The sequence below is a fragment of the Lethenteron reissneri genome, chromosome 24 (genome assembly GCF_015708825.2).
Source record: "Lethenteron reissneri isolate LAM-NWPU_2019-01 chromosome 24, ASM1570882v1, whole genome shotgun sequence".
NCBI lineage: Eukaryota > Metazoa > Chordata > Hyperoartia > Petromyzontiformes > Petromyzontidae > Lethenteron > Lethenteron reissneri.
Genome location: NC_083802.1, coordinates 8,834,246 through 8,857,870, shown reverse-complemented (window position 1 = coordinate 8,857,870; position 23,625 = coordinate 8,834,246). Strand labels below are relative to the sequence as shown.

General features: G+C 50.4%; 1 protein-coding gene and 1 non-coding gene across 2 annotated transcripts in view; one reads left to right on the top strand and one right to left on the bottom strand.

The window, feature by feature from the left end:
* LOC133346512 (adhesion G protein-coupled receptor L4-like) overlaps positions 1–23,625 on the top strand; it is a 72,446-nt gene that overhangs the window by 1,689 nt on the left and 47,132 nt on the right. The window contains exons 2-3 of the mRNA XM_061558145.1: positions 13,239–13,523; positions 21,498–21,617. Of these exons, the coding sequence (XP_061414129.1) occupies positions 13,239–13,523; positions 21,498–21,617 (405 nt within the window). The remainder of the gene's footprint in view (positions 1–13,238; positions 13,524–21,497; positions 21,618–23,625) is intronic.
* On the bottom strand, positions 23,504–23,610 carry LOC133346840 (U6 spliceosomal RNA). The gene has a single exon (XR_009755629.1). It is a non-coding gene; the product is annotated as a U6 spliceosomal RNA (small nuclear RNA).

Here is a 23,625-nt window from a genome sequence, read left to right as displayed (position 1 = left end):
GCATATAACGAAGTTTTTATTTTTTGGAGGAAACACCTAAACACTTAAACGTGGAGACGTTTTTTGTATTTAACGGCGTGAAAAGCAATGCCGACTTTGTTGTTCTCTGCGTCTCCACGTTGCGTATGAACGACACGTGCCAGACTGTCCCACATCAGTAAAGTGACCAACCCCCTGTAGCTTTGCAACGTGTGTTCCAGGATTGGCCTGTGATGTCCAGTGGATTCAGTGCTGTGTTGTTGTTGTTTTTTTATGTTTTTTTCTAAACTACCTTCACCGTAGAGTTACTTTCTCATTGTTGAGGCGGTGCTTTCCAATGTGATTACGTTTACTGCTGGAAAACGCATCTGAAAGTGCGTGTGTGTCGGTGTACCTTTGGCAAATATTGAAGGCAGACTGGGATCAAATATGATTAAGTAAAGAGGTGAATGGCAACAAATCTGGGGTGTTTTCTCTTTTTATAAAACAGAATTTTATCATGAAAACCAACACGTACCAGTGTGCCCAGAAATCAAAGTTTTCAATCAGTGCGCATTTCACTGCCATGTTCCGACACATGGATCTGAAATGCGGACGGAATGAAACCAAATGGAAAATGTGCGCGAGGAAGCATCGAGAGATTTCGACTTGGAATGGATTTTGACCGAGAGACAGAAGTAGGAATACATTGATCACGGGAACAAAGACCAGCTCCGAGACGTAATTCTTGACTGTTAAGAAAAGTAAGTGGCGGTGCTTGGGCAGGACCCATCGTCAGTAAGGATTGTGAGTGAGCTTATGGACGAGGCTGGTGACTTGGTAGCCAAAGGAGTGAAGAACGCACGTGAGGACAGTCACCTTCAGGAATGAAAGCGTTGAGATGACCTCACATACAGGTGGAGCGCGATGGGTTGTGACATCGCAGGGATTGTGCGAAGATGACGATATGGAGGTGGGGGGCGAGGGGCAGGGGGGAGCAGGCCTTCATCCAGCAGTGGAGAGGTCATGGCTGATGAAGACATTAATGGGTAGGTGACATGAAGAGGAATAACTTTGAAGTAATCCATCTGATTGCTGGTGACTCGAGACTTTAGACGTACTAGATATGGTAAATTTTGATTTAAAGCTTTCGTGACTGCAGGGATTCACATTCTTGGTTCTTTCGGTAAAGTCACATAGAAGGGAAATAATAAAATATATTTTATTGTTTTATATATTTTTTATTTCCCTTCTACGTGACTTTACCAAAAGAACCAAGAATATATATGGTAACTTCAGAATAACTTAGTCCGATTAGATTGTTGATTTCCATTATGGGCATCATTATTCGAATGAACATGCACAGTACAGTACCGCGTTGTCTTGGTTTAACATCAGAAATATCAGCGCTGCGTGGCACATTTGCAGACTTTGCACAACACTGATGACAACGGGTGGTTCAACTTTCGTTGATTTTGGAGATAAAAGCACGTTTCATTATTTTGGTAGTCGCACACAGTACAGTACTGTCAAAATGCCCACTGTTTCTGTACCACTGCTTGAGATGCGGGTTTGCATTTAAACGCTTACAAAGAAAACATCCACATTGTATCCTATTGTGCTGAGATATGTGTGCCTTGGAACCCAATCTGCTCAATTTAAATTTTTTTTTAAACAAAAATAAAGCCAAGAGCATGTGATCTGCAGATGTAGGGGGTTTCTGAGAGCGTGAGTCAGGGCCAGAGATGTGTGCGCAATCATGGGACCTCGCCTAAACAATTCACGTCTAAAACGACGGCAGAGTGGTGGAAGTGGAGTGTGTGGGAGACACGCATACCCAGGGTTCAAACCTCGGGCCGGAGAGGTAGTGGGCTGGGTGTGTCTCCAACAAGACCATGATGAACTCCCCGAGAGAAAGAAGTCCATTCATCGTGGGTTGTGGAATCAGGACATCGGTGGGATTGTGTCAGTGTCTCCGTCGTGGCCATTATGAACTGAGAGAGAGAGAGAGGTATTGTGAGAACAGCAGGAGAATGCCACATCACAGCAGTGTAATGAGTGGAAACAGATATTCGTTGTGACGTAGGGTCAAGAGTGTGTGTGGGTGTGTGCCTGTGTGCGAGTGTGTCTGTGTGTGTGTGTAGGGAGTGGTGGTGTAGCGGTTAGCGCGCTGCGCTATGAACCCGGCAACCAGGGTTCAATTACCAATCACGGCCAACACCAGTGACGATTATCTGAACCGGTCATGGGCCTCTCCGAGGTCGACTCAGCCTCAAATGAGTACCTCCCTCGTGTGCCGTGTCGCTAACAGCACTTGCCACAACAGTCTGTTAAGACGAGACGAGGGATCTTTGTGGGGAGCAGTGAAACAGTGGTGGAATTGTGAGTGCACTCCGCCACGAACCCTTCGACCCTGGTTCCATCACATGCCACGGGCACCAGTGGCGAATATAGTCACATTTAGTCAGGGGGAAGACAAAGGTGGCCGGGGGTGGTGGTGGTGACACCAAACCCCTCTTGCGCTCTGTTGTATGGCCTTAATAGGTGCTCGCTAACAGGACCTGACCCAGCAGTCTGTGTGGCTGTAGCGAGATGTGTGGCTTTCGCTTTGTGTGTGTGGGGAGGATTGGTGTGGCGGTTTCCACACTGCGCTGTGTCAGACAAAACAAAGAACGCACAGAGCTCAGGAAAACCGTTCGGGGAAGAAAAAACTGAGCAAGGGGAGAAACGAGAAACCCACGTTCCCAAAGTGATTCAAGATGCATCCACAGGCACGAGCGGCAAAACAGATGGGGTTGATTGGTAAATCAAACAAATAGCACGTACAGTATATACCAAGTTAACATTGGACGTTGGGCCATATTTTGGACTAGCGCTGCATTTTTTTTGTACTGGGGAGAGCCTATGTCTAACGGAGATGATCCTTGCCTATAAACATCTGGCTGGCACTTCACCAGAATTGGTTCAAGCCAGCCTGACTACCGTTGAGTCACTGAATGTAAAAAAAAAACCCGGTTCAGAGTTTCTGTTGCGTTAAACCAATGCTGCGGACATGATGCCCTCCTACTCAAAGGCTGCGTTACTGATGGGATGTGTAAAATATACTTTGTGTTAATTGTTTTATGTGGAGGGACAGATTTGTGATAGGAGGCGTATTGTCTGCTGATTTATGTTGCTACGAATAGTAAGAGGCCGGGTGTTGTGTTGGCCATATCATCACCTGCTGTGCTTTCCCGGCCTTAATACGTGCTCACTAACAGCACTGACTCCTGCGGCTACTACACAGGCGGGGTCTTTGTGTGTGGAATTCTGCGAAGAAACAGATACGCATTGTAACGTAGAGTCAAAGAGTCTGTGTGTGTGCATCGGTATGTGTGAGTGTGTGTGTGTGCCTTTGTAGGGAGCGGTGGCACAGTGGTTAGCGCACCGCACTACGAACCCGGCAAACCTTAACTAAGTACCTGATGCACGACGTACACGTTACCACTATGGAAACAAAGACGGCCGGGGGTGCAGCTGACTACCTACCCGTGCCCACCTTCATAGGGTGCTCGCCAAAGGCGATAACGGGGAATTGTTCGTCTTTGTGTGGAGAGCAATGGTGAAAGTGGTTCATTCCTAAACTTACATCTTTCGTGACTGCAGGAAATTCATATTCTTTGGGTCTTTCGGTAACGTCACGTAGAAAGACCCAAAGAATATGATTCATTCCTCATCAGGGCTGACGGTCAGTGGCGAGTGATATCTTAACCGTGAACGAGGCCCTCCCTCGGTAGACTCAGCCTTAAATGATTGCCATTTGGGTGTGTGTGTGTGAACATCGCCACTGGGTAGACAAAGTTTGGGCCAGGCGTGTTTTTAAAACCTTTATATTAAGTTCACTTGCTTGCTTGCTTGCGCGCTTACGACCGTGCAAATCTTTCGGTCGTTTTTTAACCCACTTCCCGTGATCCAATCGAGCTGACATTTTGCACACAGACTCGTTGTGCGTGACAATTTATTTTCGTGAAAAAATGTTTCCAAAATTTTCCACTTTTTAGGAAAAAAAATTCATATTTCATTTAAAATACCAATGTGATAAAAATGAAACTTATACTCAAGAAAAACAGAAATGAATAATAAAATAAAACCGATGCCACGCATATAAAGGATTTATAGTGAAAAACTTAGTTTTTACGGGTTAATTTTTTTTTCAATTGTCGACCGCACGGCACTTTGTTTCGTGCGCCGTCCCCACCTCAACGTGACTCCATCGTCCCACGCGGCAGCAGCTCGTGACGTGTCGTCGTCTCTGCGATGCCACTCGACGCGTGGCTGAGCGCCGTGGTGGTGGTGGTGGTGACGCCGCGGTTCCGTGCACCGTGTCACGGAACGCGGCGACCTACTTTAGATTCTTAGCCACGGCCAATATCTGTGGCGATCGATAACCGAATCTCTCCTGGGCTTCACATTTCACCAACGTGCACTGACCAGGCTGGGGAAGTATGACCACAAAGATAAAGATGTCCCGTATAGCTGTTGAGGCAAGTGCTGCTAGCGAGCAGGCCACCACGGCACACGAGGGGGTGGGTGGCCAGCACCATGCCCGGCCGCCTTTGTCTCCCCAGTGGCGATGTTTACTACACACCGCACCAGCTACTCATTTGACGCTGAGTCGACCTAGGGGAGGCCCAGGAGCGGTTCAGATAAATGTCACCGGTGTTAGCCGTGAGCGGGAATCGAAATCAAAGTATTGCCACACGACCCCCGTGACTGGCATTGCTTGGGGGGAAGGGATTCCTTCAGCAGTGGAATGACATCGAACTTTGACTTGTTCACCATCGTAATCAGCGGCTACGATCTCTCCGCTGCTGTGTGAAAGACTCCCCCAAAGCCGTGGCTGCCTCTGACAAGCGAGCGACGCAGCAGTCCCCATCTCGCTGCTGCCCACAAGATGATTGCATGGCTCCGTTGCATTGCTCCGAGGTGGACGGATTATTAGTTTGTAAACGAATCACTCAACAGTAAAACGGGGTTAACTGCACAAAACAGTACTGCATGACCAAGCGGAGTAAGTTTAGGAAAATATTGTCGAGCCGAGCCCATGGAATGCTTTGGTTTATGTGTTTTTGAGCCACAAGATTCATCCAACACCGTGGGAATGGATTCTTAGCAAAACAAAGTGGCCCTGCATGAGTTATGGGTCGTGTTAGTGTTAGGGGTTCTGTCGGAGGTTTGTGGTCGGGATAGTGACACGGTTCGTGTTGTGGGCAGTCTTCAGGCTATTTTCTGCGTTAGGGCTATGGGTAGTGTCAATGTTACCCTTTCACACAAAGATTACGATCCCCCATCTAGCCATTAAAATACCGTTGGGGCAAGTGCTGTTTACGTGCACCTATTAAGGTTGCTGGTCTCCACTTGTGCGTTCGGGAACACGTGGGCCCCCACGTGCGTGAACTCACATCCTTAAAAGGTCCTGGTGAGAATGTTCCAGAACAGATTCCCCACACGAACCCTAACTCGTACAAAGAGCCCCCTATAGCCTTAACAGACTGCTGGGGCAAGTGCTGTTAGCGAGCACCTATGAAGTCCGGCACGGCACACGAGGGGGTGGGTAGCCAGCACCACGCCTGACCGTCTTTGCCTTCCCAGTGGCGATGTTTACACAATGCGCAAGGTACTCATTTTGGGCTGAGTCGACCTAGGGGAGGCCCAGGACCAGTACAGATAATCGTCACCGGTGTTGGCCGTTAACGGGAATCGAAATCGGGTGGCCGGGTTCGTAGCGCAGCGCGCTAACCGCTACACCACCGGTCTCCAAATTCTCTCATACGCCCACATCAACACAGTCTCTCCAGATGGCTTTCATTACTTCATCATGTTTCAACGCCCACAGTCTCACGTAATTTCCTCCCCGAACCCGCATCCTGACTCAATTCAAGAATCTCGTGCGTACGTATCGTATAACAACAATAACATTTTCATTTATTCACTTATTTTAGGGTAGCCTTCTGGCTTGGGCCGAATTCGGTCTGACTCAAAGTCCGGCTCTGAGAGCATTTTTACTCGATATGAATTGGGGAACAGCAGTGATGGGCGCACTGCAATAGACGCCTGAGTTGGATTCCCAGCCACGGCCAGGATCATTAGCAAAGTGATGTCTCAAACCGGTCCGGCCCCATACCCCATATCCTAGCCCCCCCCCTCCACACCACCTTCACCAACCCGCAACGACTCGTGTGGTGAAGTATGGTCAACAACCCTCATTCGACATGGTGTGGGGAAGGCATTGATCCATCAGTGAATTGACAATGGGCTGGAGGTATGTACATAGCGGCAATATGAAACACGCGCACAATTAAACCAATTACGCCGCGGTCATTGAGAGGTAACCTGTACTTTCAGTGCTTGGAATGTTCCAAGTTAAGTGGGGTGAATGAAACCTGATCTCATTTCGGCCTATTCCCCGTCTGTGCGCTGTCTGTGCGCGCATACCCACGCAGCCAGTTCAGGACTTCTGCTTTCATTTCGCGAACCCTGCATCTTATTTTGAAGAAGAAGAATGATGATGATGATGGTGCAATTGGGCAACGCGCACGATATTGTTCCAGTCCAGACGTAAATGACCGTGACTTCCGAGTCGCGCAGCCACGCCCTTTGTGGTCGCCTGAAAGCCGAGGCCGAGCAGACTGACAGCCAAGGCCAAAGAGGCGGTGGGGGCCCTTTAAATGCCGCTTAAAAGTCGGTGTGGATTGAACGCTGATGCTGCTGCTGCTGCGACTGTGCAGCAGCAGCAGCAACGGGATGATGATGGTCGCGTTCAATCCACACGGCGGGAGCTTCCACGGAGAAACGTCAACTGGCAGCGACCATGGTGTAGAGAGGATGATGTTGAGTCACTTTGCTGTGGAGAGTTCCACCGTGAGCTGGAGTGCAGGGTGACACAGGAGTGATTTAGAGATACAGGAGCTGCCACAGAGAAACGATGCCTGGCAGTGATCATGGTTTTGGTCCATGGTACTGTATAGAGAAGATGAATAGGAGAAGGTTGTGAGTCATGCTGCTGTGGAGAGTTCCACCGTGAGCTGGAGTGCATGGTGACACAGGAGTGATTAGAGATACGGGAGCTGCCACAGAGAAACGATGCCTGGCAGTGATCATGATTTTGGTCCATGGTATAGAGAAGATGAAGAGGAGATTGTGGGTCATGCTGCTGTGGAGAGTTCCACCGTGAACTGGAGTGCAGGGTGACACAGGATTGATTAGAGATACGGTGGATGACCGAGAGAGTAAGAAGCAACGTAGCGATGGGACAGGCAGGCGAGTTGAACCTTTTTGCACTGCTCAAACACATTTCCACGTTGGAGACGCGCATCTCATAACCATAACGCCTACAGCCTCCTGCAAATCTCGGCTTCTTTGAAAACGTGTCCCTCACCAGACACGCCATCACACAACCCCGTGCCGCAGCACAGGGCAAAAAAACACATCGTCATTGTCTTGTAAATATCCAGACGGCGTTGTGCAATTTGTGATGTGACTTCACGCCGGAAGTTGCCAAAAATGACCACCCCACAAAGTTTTAGCGATCCTCTTCTTGGTTCTTTCGGTAAAGTCACGTAGAAGGGAAATAATAAAATAATAAAAAACATTATAAAATACAATTCTCACGTTTCGGCCACAACGCAAGCAGCCGTCCTCAGGTGAAGAACAGGTCTGTCCTCAGGTGAAGAACAGGTCTTTCCGACAGACCTGTTCTTCACCTGAGGAAGGCTGCTTGCGTTGTGGCCGAAACGTCGTGAGAATTGTATTTTGTTATGTTTTAGTTTTATTATTTTATTATTTCCCTTCTACGTGACTTTACCGAAAGAACCAAGAATATGAATCCCTGCAGTCACGAAAGCTTTAAATCGAAATTTCAGCGATTCGTCAATGTTTTATGTGCAATGAAAAAGAACCACCACCTATAGCGTTGCCGATTATATATTTTCTTCTTTAAAGGCAGAATGTTAAAACTATATATGTTAATTGTGCTTTGTACACCATTGTCAACGCAGCAACCAGCGTCACCAAATAATGTGGCATCGTTTTTTTGTTATGATTGTCTGGAACAGAGGGCGTGCAGGATGGCCTTGCATGAATGACCCTGACATATTTTCATACGTACGACTATTTCTGTAACACGCGTGATTCCCAACCGGAAATTAATTAAACAAATGTAACGATACGCTGGAAAATGAGGGGTCAAGGGAAATTTAGGAACAAAAACAGAAGTCACGTATTTAAAGCTTTCGTGACTGCAGGGATTCATCTTCTTGGTTCTTTCGGTAAAGTCACGTAGAAGGGAAGTAATAAAATAATAAAAATAAACAACGCAAGCAGCCGTCCTCAGGTGAATATCAGGTGAATTCACCTGAGGACGGCTGCTTGCGTTGTGGCCGAAACGTCGTGAGAATTATTTTATTGTTTTATTTTTATTATTTTATTACTTCCCTTCTACGTGACTTTACCGAAAGAACCAGGAAGAAGGTGAAGTCGCGTACTAAATAATTGTATGATTTTTGGAATGACAGAACAGGAAAAATGAGTGTGTTTATTGTACCTCGTGAAATTATTATTATTTTATTGGTAGAACATCAAAATCTTCTATCCATATAATAAAGACCTTAATCGGTATGTCTCAAAAACCTCGAGGGTACTTGCCAACAGGGTAGAAAGCTTCACTTTGGTAGGTAGGTCGCTTTCATGAAACAAACTATAGGAAAAATCAGAAAATCCGAGATTTTTCGTTTAAAGGCTCCAAATCTCGAGTTTAAGTGCCCCATTAATATGTTTGTGCGTGGTGTCATTCAGAAAACGTCAAAATATAAGATTATGGTTTTCGTTTGATAGCGCGTTAAACAGCAATTAAAATGAAAGCGAGAACCATTGTTTGATCTTTTATTGTTTTTTTAGATATTTCGGATTCAAGCGGGTTTTAACAAAAAATACGCATTTTATGATGTTCAAATATGAATAATTCGAAAACGCTAAAAGATAGGAGCTTCCCCTCATTGGGTACTAAGTTCATATTATTTTGTTCTCTCTTTAGAAAAAGAACGGAATCTTTAAATTTAGCAGTTTTGAAGGGTACGTCTTTAAATATAAGAAATTGAAACAAGTCGTCAACAATTTTGATGGGTTTTTTTTATCATGTCTGATCGTAGATAAAATTGTAAAAAAAATATATCAGGTCCATTATTATATTTATTGAAAACTGTTGCCTGGCGAAACAGGCGTCATGAACTAGTTATACAGTAAACGGGTGGGGGTAGATTGACTTGTTTTGGTAAATTTACATTTTATAATGAAAATCCACTTTTATTCCAATGTGCCCAAACAATAACGTTTTCAATCGGTGTGTACCTCCAGCCATTATGTAAAGAACAGACACTTGAACTCCGACAAACAACACAGTACAAAAAACTAAATTCGTGTGCAACGAAGGAGTGAATAGAGGATATCTAACTTTGCATTAGATCTCTTGATTCACGTGTTCCCTGTTATGCCTCTCAGTGTAATACAGACAAAGGCAGATACCCCCGTATAGCCTTAACAGACTGTTGGGGCAAGTGTTGTAAGCGAGCACCTATGAAGGGCGGCGGCACAGCACACACAAGGGGGTGGGTGGCCAACACCACGCCCAGTCGCCTTTGTCTCCCCCAGTTGTGATATTTACAGACCGCGGCGGAGTACTCATTTGAGGTTGAGTCGACCTAGGGGAGGCCCAGGACCGGTTCAGATAAATCATCACTAGAGATGACCGTGAATCGAACCCGGGTCGCCGATTTCGTAGTGCACACTATACTACGTCTCCCCACTCAGTGTAATACACACACATATTTCCACGTGCATATATAAAAACAGTAAAAAAAACACACATGTACACAAAACTGCACACGCGCACACAGACACGTGTGCACACACACACTTGAGAACTCGCGCGCCCACACGTGCGGGAACTCACGTCCTTACAAGGTCCCATTTCTCGCTAATGAGAATGTCCCAGAACGGATTCCCCACACAAACCCCAACTCACACGAAGACAAAAATACCCCGTATAGCATACAAAGACTGTTGGGCCAAGTGCTGTTAGCGAGCACACATAAAACATTTTTAAAGCCTATTTTTATTTTACCAGGTAAGGCTCACTGAGCAAGACAGCTTACAAAGACTGTTGGGCCAAGTGCTGTTAGCGAGCACACGTAAAACATTTTTAAAGCCTATTTTTATTTTACCAGGTAAGGCTCACTGAGCTAGACAGCTTACAAAGACTGTTGGGCCAAGTGCTGTTAGCGAGCACACGTAAAACATTTTTAAAGCCTATTTTTATTTCACCAGGTAAGGCTCACTGAGCTAGACAGCTTACAAAGACTATTGGGCCAAGTGCTGTTAGCGAGCACACGTAAAACATTTTTAAAGCCTATTTTTATTTCACCAGGTAAGGCTCACCGAGCTACACAACTGTTTTTCAGAAGCAATCTGGCCACAAACGAGCGCTCGACGAAGTGGCTTATCGTGTGGAAATGTAGAGCAGCCAAAGACTCTAAACGCATGGTGTCGATTCTAAATGTGGAGGGAAAAACCGGAGGACCCGGAGAAAAATCCACGCAACCACGGGGAGAGAGGAGACACGCAAACTCCAAATATACAGCAGCAAGCGTCAGGGTCGGGATTGAACCCGCGACCCTCCTGTATACCAGGCGAGGTAGTTAACGTTGTCGCTCCCGTGACACGTTTGAAGGCCGGCACAGCGCACGATGGGTTGGCGTGGCCAGAACCACACGCGGCTGCCTTTGTCTACCCAGTGCTGATGCTCACACGTCGCACGAAGTTTCGTCGTTTAAAACCGAGTCGGCCAGTTTCAGACACGCTCCGCTGATTCTTGGCCGTACGCTGGAATCGAATTCAGATTCGCCAGGTTTGTGGTGCAGTGCGCTTACCACAGCCTCCCGCTTTATGTAGTGGATTTACAGATGGATAAGCATTTGATTTTTTATTTCACACACATGTGTTCGACACACCCGGGGATGAATGAGTCACCACCCAGGGATTTGGTCCATTTCCGTGATTCAGGGTTGCTGTTTTATTTTCGAATTTTTGTATTTTTTTTAACGATGAGATGAATGGTAGCAGCCAGGAGTGAGCTTAATCAAAATCAGAATCTTTATTTAGTCGTGAGGAACCAAATACCATCATTTGAATACCATACAGGCTTCTTCTAAGCCGGATGCTCCATCACTACATGGGGTGGGCTGCTCAGATTTTCCTTCTCCATGCATGTGTGTGCTTCTTCTCTACCCACATCCACCATAGAGATCCACAACCTTACATACAGGCCCCTAGCCACTTACATGATCCATAGCTTTACAGAGACCTATAGACTCACCTACGCAATCCAAAGTCGTACACGCAGACCCATAGACTCATATACACTTATACAATCCAAAGGATGACATGGAGACCCAAGACTCACACTTATTCGATCCATAGACTTAAATAGATACCCATAGACTCACATACAATTACACAATCTAAAGACTTACATAGAGACCCATAGACTCACAAACACTTACACAATCTAAAGACTTACATAGAGACCCAAGACTCACAAACACACAACACAAAGACTTACATAGAGACCCATAGAGTCACAAACACTTACACAATCTAAAGACTTACATAGAGACCAATAGACTCACAAACACTTACACAATATAAAGACTTACATAGAGACCCATAGGCTCACAAACACTTACACAACACGAACACTTACATAGAGACCCATAGACTCACGTGCACCATCCACAAACTAGAAGGTAAATTACCTATCGTTTTAGAAAAAAGTTAATTAGTTATATAACGTCAATGGTGTGACACACAGGACTGAATGCAACATCGTCACCATCCCAGCGTGGATGCAAAATGTTTGGTCTCAGTACGTCCAACACCGTCGTATTTTATGAGCACTTCTCCCTTATTGAGAAAGGTGGACAAATACAGTCTGAATATCAGGTCTAATTGGTTGACACATTACACCTCCCATTAGCACGGCGGGCTACGTACCGTGTGAAAGAAGTTCAATATACATACGTACAACATACATACAAAAAGCCACTTCATAATGATACTAATTACCTAACTCCTTAAAGGCCATTCTAAACTCTACACTCCCAGAAGACCGTGCGGCTGATGGTTTGTGTGAAGAACACATTCCTGCGGGGGGAGCTGGTAGGAACGTTGGGTTGCTCGGTCAATGGCCAGGGTCAACGGCGGCGTGGTGTATTCCGCAAATATACCCGACTGCGAGGGCGGGCACAAGCCGGCGTGAGTAGGTTAAACGTTGAGTTTTATAAGGGCACCACGGGGTGACCAGCCCCTCCCAATCCAGCCCCACCCCTCCCACCCCCCACCCAGCCCCACCCTCCCCACCCAGCCCCTCCCCACCCTCCCCTCCCCACCCAGCCCCTCCCCACCCAGCCCCTCCCTCCCCACCCAGCCCCTCCCTGCACGACGGACACAATAATCCCCTGTGGGCTGGTGTAACCAGGAGGTTCCTACCAGTAAATGTTTTTCTATGTGGAGAGATGGACACGTGAAGGAGACATTGTCTGCTTATTGTGTGAACTCTTTAAAGTGTACGAGATGCACATGCGAAATTGTGGAACTGCCCAGATTTTTAAGTTTCATTTGCAAGAGTCGCCCAAGTCAGCAAAATGACAAAATAAATCACTTAAAAATGTTACCGTAAAAATTGTAATTTAAATGATTTGTTTATAATGCAGCACCCGTCTGAAATGCCGGGGCATCTCAGAGCGCTGGACATCACTTCCCATCCTCACACATCTGAAAGGGCACCCCTAGTGGCAGCTGTCCCTGTAGCCACAAATTGTGACCGCAAAGAATTCGGCAAATGAAGTGAGTCAAAATTTTGAGCCTTCAAATATAAAGCCCCAGCCAGCAAACGTTGATGAAGCACGACAGCCAAACGTCCACCTAATTCCCATCATCATCATCATCACCGATCCAATACAAATGTATATGCACTTGTAGATGTTAGCAAATTAATCATTAGAATAGTCGTTGTGATGCTAACAGGCAGGATGAGTGGCGGACGCCCGCAGGCGCAGTGACGACATCGTGGGACCGTGAGGGATGGCGACAACACGGGGAATTGCATTCATTCAGCAGTGGATAGATCATTGTCGATCGTAACACTCTGATAGGACTGATTGCCGATGCCGTGGTCCTGTCACCCCCAGGGAGAGGACTCAGCGGCGCGAAGGAGTGGACGAAGGAATCGATGGGAGACTCCGATGGGACGGGGGAGTGGGAGTCGGGCGATGAGGTCGAGATGGAGCCGGAGCACTTGGAGGGGGTGCATGGTGAAGGGGATGCGCCGCACGAGGTGACGCAGCGGGTGCAGCAAGACCGCCCGTTCTGCGTGCGCTGTCACCCGCATGCAATCTGTGAGACCCGTCCTGACGGCAGCCAGCGGTGTCTCTGTAAACACGGATTCATCGGGAATGGCATCACCGTGTGTAATGGTGAGTGTGGGTGGGTGAATGGGTGGATGTGAGTAATTGTGTGTGCCGGTGAGTTTGGTAGGGTGAATGAGTTGATCTGTGTGTGTGCAATTGTGTGCGTGTGTGCCAGTGAGTCTGGGGGTTGGGGGGGATGAATAGGTGGATGTGGGTGTGTGTGTCATTGTGTGTGCCTGTGAGTGTGGTTGGGTAAATGAGTGAATGTGGGTGTGTTTGTCTTTGGGGAGCGGTAGTGTCGCGGTTAGCACGATGCGCTACGAACCCGGCGACCCGAGTTCGATTCTCACTCACGGCCAACACCAGTGACGAGTATCTGAACCGGTCCTGGGCCTCCGCTAGGTCGACTCAGCCTCAAATGAGTACCTGGTGCGGTGTGTAAATATTGCCACTCGGGAGACAAAGGCGGCCGGGTGTGGTGCTGGCCACCCACCCCCATGTGCCGTTGCCAGCCTCCATCGGCGCTCACTAACAGGACTTGGTCCAAAAGTCTATATGGCGGTCGGGAAAAAGTCTCACCTTTTAAAAATGACCCTATATGAGTAAAACATAAATATCCAATGTTATTACATATGTAGAGGTGATACGCGCTGGGATTAAGGATCGTATGCACAGTGTGTGATGATTGGCTGTGTAGGTGGTGACGCGCGCTGACGGTGGAGGATCAGGGGTCAGCGCGGGGTCGTGGGTTACGGGGTACCGATTGGCTGTGGGCGGTGACGCGCTGAGAGGGAGTGATTAGGTGGCAGCGCAGTGTGATTGGTGGGGTAATGTTAACACGCGCTGGGGAGAGCGGATCGTAGAGAGAGTGCGTCGTGATTGGGTCATTAAGGAACGACGCACACGTCGACGCCGCATCAGCTCCGTCCCTCGTGAGCAGGGGCTATAAAAGGGGATGCACACAGGCGTAAGGGCAGTGTGTAACCAGCGAAGAATGAAGACGGGGATGAAGACCTAGAGCCCTGCGGTACCTAGCCCCGCTGTCCTAAGGGGACCGGGACTCTGTGTAACCCAGAGGCGAGTGTAGTGGGTGTAGCCATAGGGCTTACACGAGTCGAGTGTATTGTGTAGCCAGAGGCATAGGGCTTACACGAGTCGAGTGTATTGTGTAGCCAGAGGCATAGGGCTTACACGAGTCGAGTGTATTGTGTAGCCAGAGGCATAGGGCTTACACGAGTCGAGTATATGGTGTGTAGCCAGAGGCCTAGAGCTTACACGAGATTAGTGGAGTGTGTCGGAGGAAGAAGGAAGACCACACGTTGTATTGTGATACCTAAAGGATTTAATAAAAGTGTGTTACCCGTCAAGAAGTTCCTGCCGTCAATTCCCATACTTCAACTGGCGTCAGAAGTGAAACGGTCCTCCAAGCATGGATACAAGGAGGAACCGTCGGACCCACGGGATTGACCACGAGGACAACCTCGACGACGCGGGCCAGCGGGCATCAGGGGGTGAGGAAGAGGAGCTGCCCACGGGGCAGGATCCACCGACGGCGCCGGACGAGCGACGGGGGACTGACACCGTGCTTCGCGAGGCACACTCCCGTCTGGCGGACCTGCTGCTCGCCGCCGCGTCCATCTTGGCGGAGATCAGCTCGTCGGGAGGAGCGGGGACGGCGGCCGACGTGCTACATGGTCGCCCTGCAGATTCCCGCCAAAACGATTTGGCGATTCCCGCCATTTCATCCGCTCCAACTTTTGGCGGGAACGGCCATCACCACGTGGCAGCGGTTCTCCATGCGCGGCCGCTGACGTCACCAACGCGCGCGGCGGACCGCCATCACACACCCGCCACTGGGGCCGCCATCTTACACACCGACGGCGGGGCAGAGAGGAAGCACGAGGAGGAGGACGACTTTATCTTTCAGCAGCGCCTTCCCACGTTGTCAGCATTCAAGGCGGAAGGCGGGGATTGGAGCCTATTTCAGCGCAGATTTTTGGCGCATCAAGAGATGTCCGCCTGGTCCGACGCTACGGCACTGCGGGCACTGCCTGCCATGCTGGACGACAACGCGCTCGCGGCCTTCACGTCCGCACGCAGGTCGGACCGCTCCACGCTCAAGGATGCGCTGGCTCTCATGGCAAAAGTCTACGGTCCTCCCTCGGCGTGCCGCCATCATTTCTACACAAGACGGAAGGCGGACACGGAGACCGTGCTCGCCTACCGCACGGCGTTGCTCGCTCTCGCTGACGCCGCGTTCCCTCGTATGGACGAGGAGGGCCAAGATGCGATGGTTTTGGAGCAGCTGCTCAAGTTGGCGCAGGACCTGGGGGTCCCCATCAACACGGCCGACGACACCGATATTTCTTCATTACGGGTCGCCACGAGCATGCAAGCGCACGAGGTCCTTCAACGAAAGCAGGGGGTCGTCTGCAACGCTGCTGTGGCCTCAACTCCGGGTCCGGTTGACACTGTGCCCCAAGTCGTCAGCCCACGAGAGGACGCGTTCATCGCGGGACGAGCGGGGGACTGGAGGTCGGGGGGTCGTTCGCCTCTGCGAGCGGCCCGCAAGCTGGAGCAACCGAGATCTCCGACTACTGTCATCACCTGCTATAACTGCGGCCTTCGTGGCCACGTGGCCTCCGGTTGCCGTGCCCCACGTCAGCGCGCCATGGGACCTCGGCTGGACGACGACCAAGGCCCCAAGTCATCACTGCAAACCCCGGCAAGTCGCGGCACCTCACGTGCTTGGCCCGCATACTCGACACGTATGGGTCGTCGCGTTGCGACGAGGGAGAGCCGAGTAGAGTTCGGAGATTCGGTTCGGAGAGGGGGGTTCGGCCGGGACCGGGGAGACATTAAATGGTCGGAATTGGGGCACAGAATTGTGGCTGCCTCAGCGGGTTCATCCGTCGTTACCGGATCGATTGATGGGGTCGAGGTCAGGGTGTTAGTGGACACGGGGGCATCGGCGACTATTATTTCGGATCTCATTTATAATATTCTCCCGGTACAATGTCGTCCGCTTCTTCCGGTGGATGTGCCATTTTACGCCGCTAACGGGGGATCGTTGGGCATTATCGGTCAGATTAGGGCGTCCATTTGCATTGGTGATATCAAATTGTCGGGACCCGTTTTCGTTTCATCTTCCCTGGCGGTTCCTTGCCTATTGGGCACTGATTTTTTGGCGAAAATGCCCATCCAAATTCTCATTGATCAGCGTTGCATTGAACTACCATCGGGTCGCCGTATTTCATTTTTGACGAGCCCTAATGTCATTCGGACGGCGTGCGCTACCATTCAGGCGTTAGCAACACAGACCGTGCACGTGCCCCCGGGTTCACAAATGTTGATTCCCCTCCGGTTACGGAAGCCATGGGGGAAGGAGGCCTCGGAACAGGCCATGCTTTTGGGTCCTTCTAATAGGGCTGTTGGAGGTCTCGATTTATCGGTGGCTCACACTTTGGTTGGGGCAGACAGGGATCCGTTTGTCATGGTTTTAAACGCTGGGGCGCGGCCGGCCGTCATTCAGCAGGGCACCGTGCTGGCTCACGCGGCACGGGTCCCTGCGGAGGAGAGGCTGGTTGCGCAGGTTGATCCGAGCCCCACGAATAGCGTACCATCAAAGGAGGACCTAGATTGGATTGATATGCTGTGCGCGGACTCTGACGATTTGTCAGCGGTACAGTTGGGCGCGTTGCGCGGGTTGCTGATTGAATTTTCGGATGTCTTCAGTAAACATAAGTATGATATCGGATGCACGGACCTGCTACGCCACCACATTGAAACGGGCGATGCGGCACCGGTCAGGCAAAATCCCTTCCGACTGAGTCCTGCTGAGAAGGAACATGTTCAGTCGGCAGTTAACGATATGCTGGAAGCCGACATTATTTCGCCTTCTTCCAGTCCTTGGGGAGCACCTATTGTGCTCGTTAAAAAGCAGGACGGGTCCCTGCGATTTTGCGTCGATTTCCGCCGCCTGAATAAGATCTCGGTGGCCGACGCGTATCCGCTCCCCAGGATGGACGAGTCTCTCGACGCATTGTCCGGTGCGCGATACTTTTCGACTCTTGATTTATTGTCCGGATTTTGGCAGTTGCCACTCGACGAGGAGTCTAAGCCTAAGACTGCATTCCGGACTCCAGGGGGCCTGTTTCAGTTTAACCGGTTACCCATGGGACTTCACTCCTCTCCTGCGACGTTTCAGCGTCTTATGGAATTGGTTTTGTCGGGCTTGCAGTGGGAAACGTGCCTCATTTACCTTGACGATGTCATTGTTTTCGGTAAAACGTTCGAAGAACACCTCCAGCGATTGAGAGGGGTGTTCTCGCGAATGCGATCGGCTAAATTAAAGTTTAAACCGGCCAAATGCCATCTTTTTCGTAAATCCGTGAGGTACTTGGGTCACATTGTCGACTCTTCGGGGATTTCTACCGATCCTGCGAAGACGGACTGTGTCAGTTCGTGGCCGACGCCCACGTCAGTGTCAGACGTGCGCAGTTTCATCGGTTTTGCTTCGTATTATCGCCGATTCGTTGAGCACTTCGCCACCATTGCAAAGCCCTTGCACGCTTTAACGGCAAAAGGAGTGAAGTTCCGGTGGGGACCGGAGGAGGAGGCTGCATTCTGCTCCCTCCGGGACGCCTTGGTAAGGGCCCCACCCTTGCGCTATCCGGACTTTGAGAGTCCCTTCTTGCTAGACACGGATGCTAGCAACACGGGCATTGGGGGGGTGCTGTCCCAAGTCATTGGAGGGGTCGAACGGGTGGTCGCCTATGGTAGCAGGGTGTTGTCGCCGGCAGAGCAGCGCTACTGCGTCACCCGTCGTGAACTACTTGCCATTGTTTTTTTTGTACAACAATTCAGGCCATATCTCTATGGTCGTCATTTCACGGTCCGGACGGACCATGCGGCGCTCCAGTATTCATTACGGGTTGCCCAGCCCTCGGGCCAATTGTCGCGGTGGTTGGAAGTCCTCCAGGACTATCAGTTCACGACTACGTACCGTAAAGGGTTGCGACACACGAATGCCGATGCCCTGTCGCGGTTGTTGCCTTGTCACAAATGTGCGTGCTTATCGGGATCGGCGCGCTGTAAACCTCCGGTTACGGAAGGTAGGGAGGCGTTGGTTGCGACCGCGAGCACACCAATTGGGGATGGTCCCGCTACCCCAGGGGGTCAGGACTCGCTGCTCTCACTGTCGTTGATTGAGTGGGGCCGTCTCCAAATGGCGGACAGCTCCCTGCTGGCATTGCGCCGAAAGACGGAGGGGTCCGAAGGTAGCCACGACCGAACTGGCTCCTACGAGCTTAAGCAGGGCCTGTTGATGAGATGGGACAGTTTGTCCCGGCGGCATTCGATTGTGGTGCCTTCTGCTGTGAGGGGGAAGGTTGTCTTGGCCGCACACGAACGCCTCTTGCATTTGGGAGTTAACAAAACGCTTGCCCTGCTTCAGCGTGACTATTATTGGCCGGGAATGGGGGGTGACGTGGTGAATATTCTGAAGGGTTGTGTTGAGTGCGCCAGACGGAAACCACCGCCCGTGGCAGCTAATCCACCGCTGCAATCTATTCAGGTCTCGCGCATTAACGAGCTCGTTGCACTCGATATTCTGGGGCCCTTTCCGGTCACGCCTAGGGGTAATAAGTACCTGTTGGTGGGGGTCGAATATTTTACCCGGTGGCCTATGGCGTGGCCACTCGCCAACCAGTCGGCGGCGGCTGTGACGGACGCCTTTGTCCAGGGCTACGTCCTGGACAAGGGGGCTCCCGAACGCTTGCTGACTGACCAAGGGAAAAATTTTTCGAGTAAATTACTGCAGGAGGTGTGCGACCTGTTGGGTACCAAAAAGGTGCGTACCTCCCCGTACCACCCGCAGACAGACGGGATGGTGGAGAGGCTTAACAGGACATTGACCTCTATGCTGTGCCAGCAGGTGTGTGAGTCGCATGTTGATTGGGACCTGCAGGTCCCTGGGGTCCTTGCCGCGTATAGAATGGCCCCCCATGCAGCTACGGGGTTTTCCCCGTTTTTTCTAATGTACGGCCGGGAAGCCGACCCGCCCATGGAAACGCAGCTGGGTCTGCCCGCACCACGAACTAATTCTAAATTGGCAGAGCATATTAAATTTAATATTCATAAACTGACAGAGGCAAGGGAGGCCGCACGGCTTAATTCGCGGGCTCGCCAAATTGCGAACGAGCGGTTGCGGGCACGGAAGGTATCCGTGCACAATTGGGAACCAGGTGACAAGGCCTGGCTGCATTGCCCTCAGGCACCTTTGGCCACGTCGCCTAAATTGTTGAAGCCGTGGCGGGGACCCGTGGAGGTCGTGCGGGTTGCGCGCCCCCAGTGCGTTCAGATAAAATGGGGGAAACGCCGTTGGTACGTCCACCCCTCCCGACTGAAACCGTTCTCGCCTCCGTATGGCCTCCCCTTGTGTCGTGAGGGCCGAGCATGTGACGTGACCGACGACCCTGAGGGGGAATTGTCCTTGCCTGCTCCTCACATGTCTCCGCCTGACCCGCTCCCAGGTGTCTCGGAACTGACTGCTGCCGACCACCGGCGGCCGGATCTCCACGGCGGGGCCGGTCCTTCCAGGCCCGATCCGTGCCGTCTAGAGCTGCCGGAGACACCGGACGGTCGCCAACGTCCCGTTCCGTACGACGGACCGGCCAGACGGACTCGCGCTAGGTCGCGCTACTTTGTGTAATCTACCACGTGCGGAGTCGAGGCAGCCGGAGCGCCTCGGCACTGCGTGGGTCACGGTGACACTTGGCGCGTTCGTTTTACGGTGTTCGCTTTTATTGTGTTGTTCGTCGGGCTGTATATTGCTTCGTAATTAAGGTTGTGTTATGTTGTTGTTGTTGTTGTGTTACGGGGCACACTGGGATGTGGAGTTCTTTATTACTGCGTTGCGTTATGTTGTGTTGTAGGTTAACAGCCGGGCCGGCTGCAAGCTATGTGGGAGGGGGTGATGTAGAGGTGATACGCGCTGGGATTAAGGATCGTATGCACAGTGTGTGATGATTGGCTGTGTAGGTGGTGACGCGCGCTGACGGTGGAGGATCAGGGGTCAGCGCGGGGTCGTGGGTTACGGGGTACCGATTGGCTGTGGGCGGTGACGCGCTGAGAGGGAGTGATTAGGTGGCAGCGCAGTGTGATTGGTGGGGTAATGTTAACACGCGCTGGGGAGAGCGGATCGTAGAGAGAGTGCGTCGTGATTGGGTCATTAAGGAACGACGCACACGTCGACGCCGCATCAGCTCCGTCCCTCGTGAGCAGGGGCTATTAAAGGGGATGCACACAGGCGTAAGGGCAGTGTGTAACCAGCGAAGAATGAAGACGGGGATGAAGACCTAGAGCCCTGCGGTACCTAGCCCCGCTGTCCTAAGGGGACCGGGACTCTGTGTAACCCAGAGGCGAGTGTAGTGGGTGTAGCCATAGGGCTTACACGAGTCGAGTGTATTGTGTAGCCAGAGGCATAGGGCTTACACGAGTCGAGTGTATTGTGTAGCCAGAGGCATAGGGCTTACACGAGTCGAGTGTATTGTGTAGCCAGAGGCATAGGGCTTACACGAGTCGAGTATATGGTGTGTAGCCAGAGGCCTAGAGCTTACACGAGATTAGTGGAGTGTGTCGGAGGAAGAAGGAAGACCACACGTTGTATTGTGATACCTAAAGGATTTAATAAAAGTGTGTTACCCGTCAAGAAGTTCCTGCCGTCAATTCCCATACTTCACATATAACATAAATATTCAAGGTTTTTTCTGGCATTGTGATTTTAATGACGTCATTTCTTATTACTGCCACGTAAAATTATCGTTTGTAATTTTAAAAAACGACAAAATAAATAGCAATAAAAAAATAATTGAGGTCTCGAGGGAGGGGGTGGTGGTGGTGGTGCGTGGAGGCAATGGCCCCCATCGCCCCCTCCCCTTAGACCTCCCACCACGGCCACGTGTCAGTGGAAGCAGCGGCTTGCGTGTTGCACTGCGCGAGACCCACTCGGTGTGCGCGTGTCTGTGCCTGTGCGTGTAGATGTGGATGAGTGTCTCATGGATGACACCTGTGGAAATCACGAGCTCTGCCAGAACTCTCCGGGGAGCTTTGAGTGCCGCTGCCGCGCGGGATTCACACGGAGGAGGGGCCGCTGTGTAGGTAGGATCACATCGACAATGACAACAACAACATCATTATCATTGTCAACAATAACGACAACACCGCTGTCACCTTCATCGCCACCACCACCATCGGTGACACGCCATCATCATCGTGACCACATTACACAGAGCACTCGGTGACGTCACAGAGTGCCGATAACCCTGTGATGTCATAGTACACAGACAAGATGTTGACGTCACAGACTGCAGAGTAACAGCGGTGTCAGAGAAACAGAGACTGCTGTGACGTCACATTGTGCATGCTTTCACGGTTCAGGGCCGTGTCCTTCATTGCAAGGCCGGCGGGATCCTGGCGGCCCCTGGTGGCCTTGAGTGCGGCCCCTGACGTCCGGCCCCCGACAAAATACACAACGAGTGAAAACACCCCCCACATCACGCTGTCAAATACAATGCAATGTATGGCGGTCCTCACACCGAATGATGTCTTATCGGCGCAAGTGTGCCCCCTCTGATAGTTCGTGAGGAACGTTGGTTTAGGGCAGCGGCCACCAACCTTTGTGGCACCAGGGTCCGGTTTCGTGGAAGGCAACTTTTTCACGGACCGGGGTGGGGGGGGTCATCATTGGGTCTTCGCCCTTATCAAAGAAGCTCTCCAGCGACGTTTGTTTCTTACTCACCCGATTCAAGAGCCGAATGGCTCACAGGGCTATACCTAATAAATGAACTTGAAACTTGAACTTACTCATTGTGGCTTCTCGGGGTTAGCAGCTTGTGGGCTCACCAACACCGCGACTGAGACAAGCGCGCAGTGCGGGAAAGAGGCGCGGACGGAAGTGGTCAATAATAAAACAACAATAAACAACTCACCGCTCTCACCTCCTGCTGCTGCTGCTGCTGCCGCCGTGCGGCCCGGTTCCTAACAGGCCAGGGACCAGTACCGGTCAGCGACCCGGGGGTTGTGACGTCACAGTGTACAACATGCTGTGACGTCACAGTGCACAACATGCTGTGACGTCACAGTGCACAACATGCTGTGATCTTCTTGGTTCTTTCGGTAAAGTCAAGTAGAATGGAAATAAGAAAATAATAAAAATAAAACATTATAAAATAATTCTCAAGACGTTTCGGTCATTCAGACGCTGTCTTCTCGACAGACCTGTTCTCCACCTGAGGACGGCTGCTTGCGTTGTGGCCGAAACGTCGTGAGAATTATTTTATTATGTTTTAATTTTATTATTTTATTATTTCCATTCTACGTGACTTATACTGAAAGAACCAAGAAGATGAATCCCTGCAGTCACGAAAGCTTTAAATCGAAATGTAACATGCTGTGATGTTGCCGTGGACAAAGAATATGAGGCTGGCGAGCTTTTGGGAGCAGCCGATCTTGTCAAGAATCTTGTTGAGTCCTCAACTGCTGCCCTCTTGGATTCCCTCGTGCGTGGCACAAAGATGTCCGGGGTCAGAGGCAGTTTGAATTCACTGACGGGCCAAAGCAGTGCTAGTTTGCACATTTGTACATTCAGCACGTAGGAAAAGGTAACCAACAGGCGACGTTTCGAGCAAGGGCCAATGCAGTGTCACCAAATGATGTATCTATATGTCGGGGGAAGGACAACAGTGCAGTGAAGTTTTACATTCAGGGAGAAACCAACGTGGCCAGGAAAACCCCAAACATGAGTCGAACGCTCAAAGATCTGCACAGACGGGTAAGCGAACCTACTTGCTGTACTTCCTAGCCAGCTCCCAGATCTGCCACTCAGCTGAAATTCTGAAGATACAAAGTTAAACAAAAGTCTATACAAATGCAGAAATGCATGGTTTCCATTAGTTACGGCAGTCGAGTATGGTAACTAAAAGCTGAAAAACGTTTGTACATTTAATAGCACGTAATATTCTTAACGATATATGTATTCAAAGGTGAAAAATATGGAACGCTTCACGAATTTGCGTGTCATCCTTGCGCAGGGGCCATGCTAATCTTCTCTGTATCGTTCCAATTTTAGTATATGTACTGCCGGAGCAAGTACAACAGCTTCACTGTC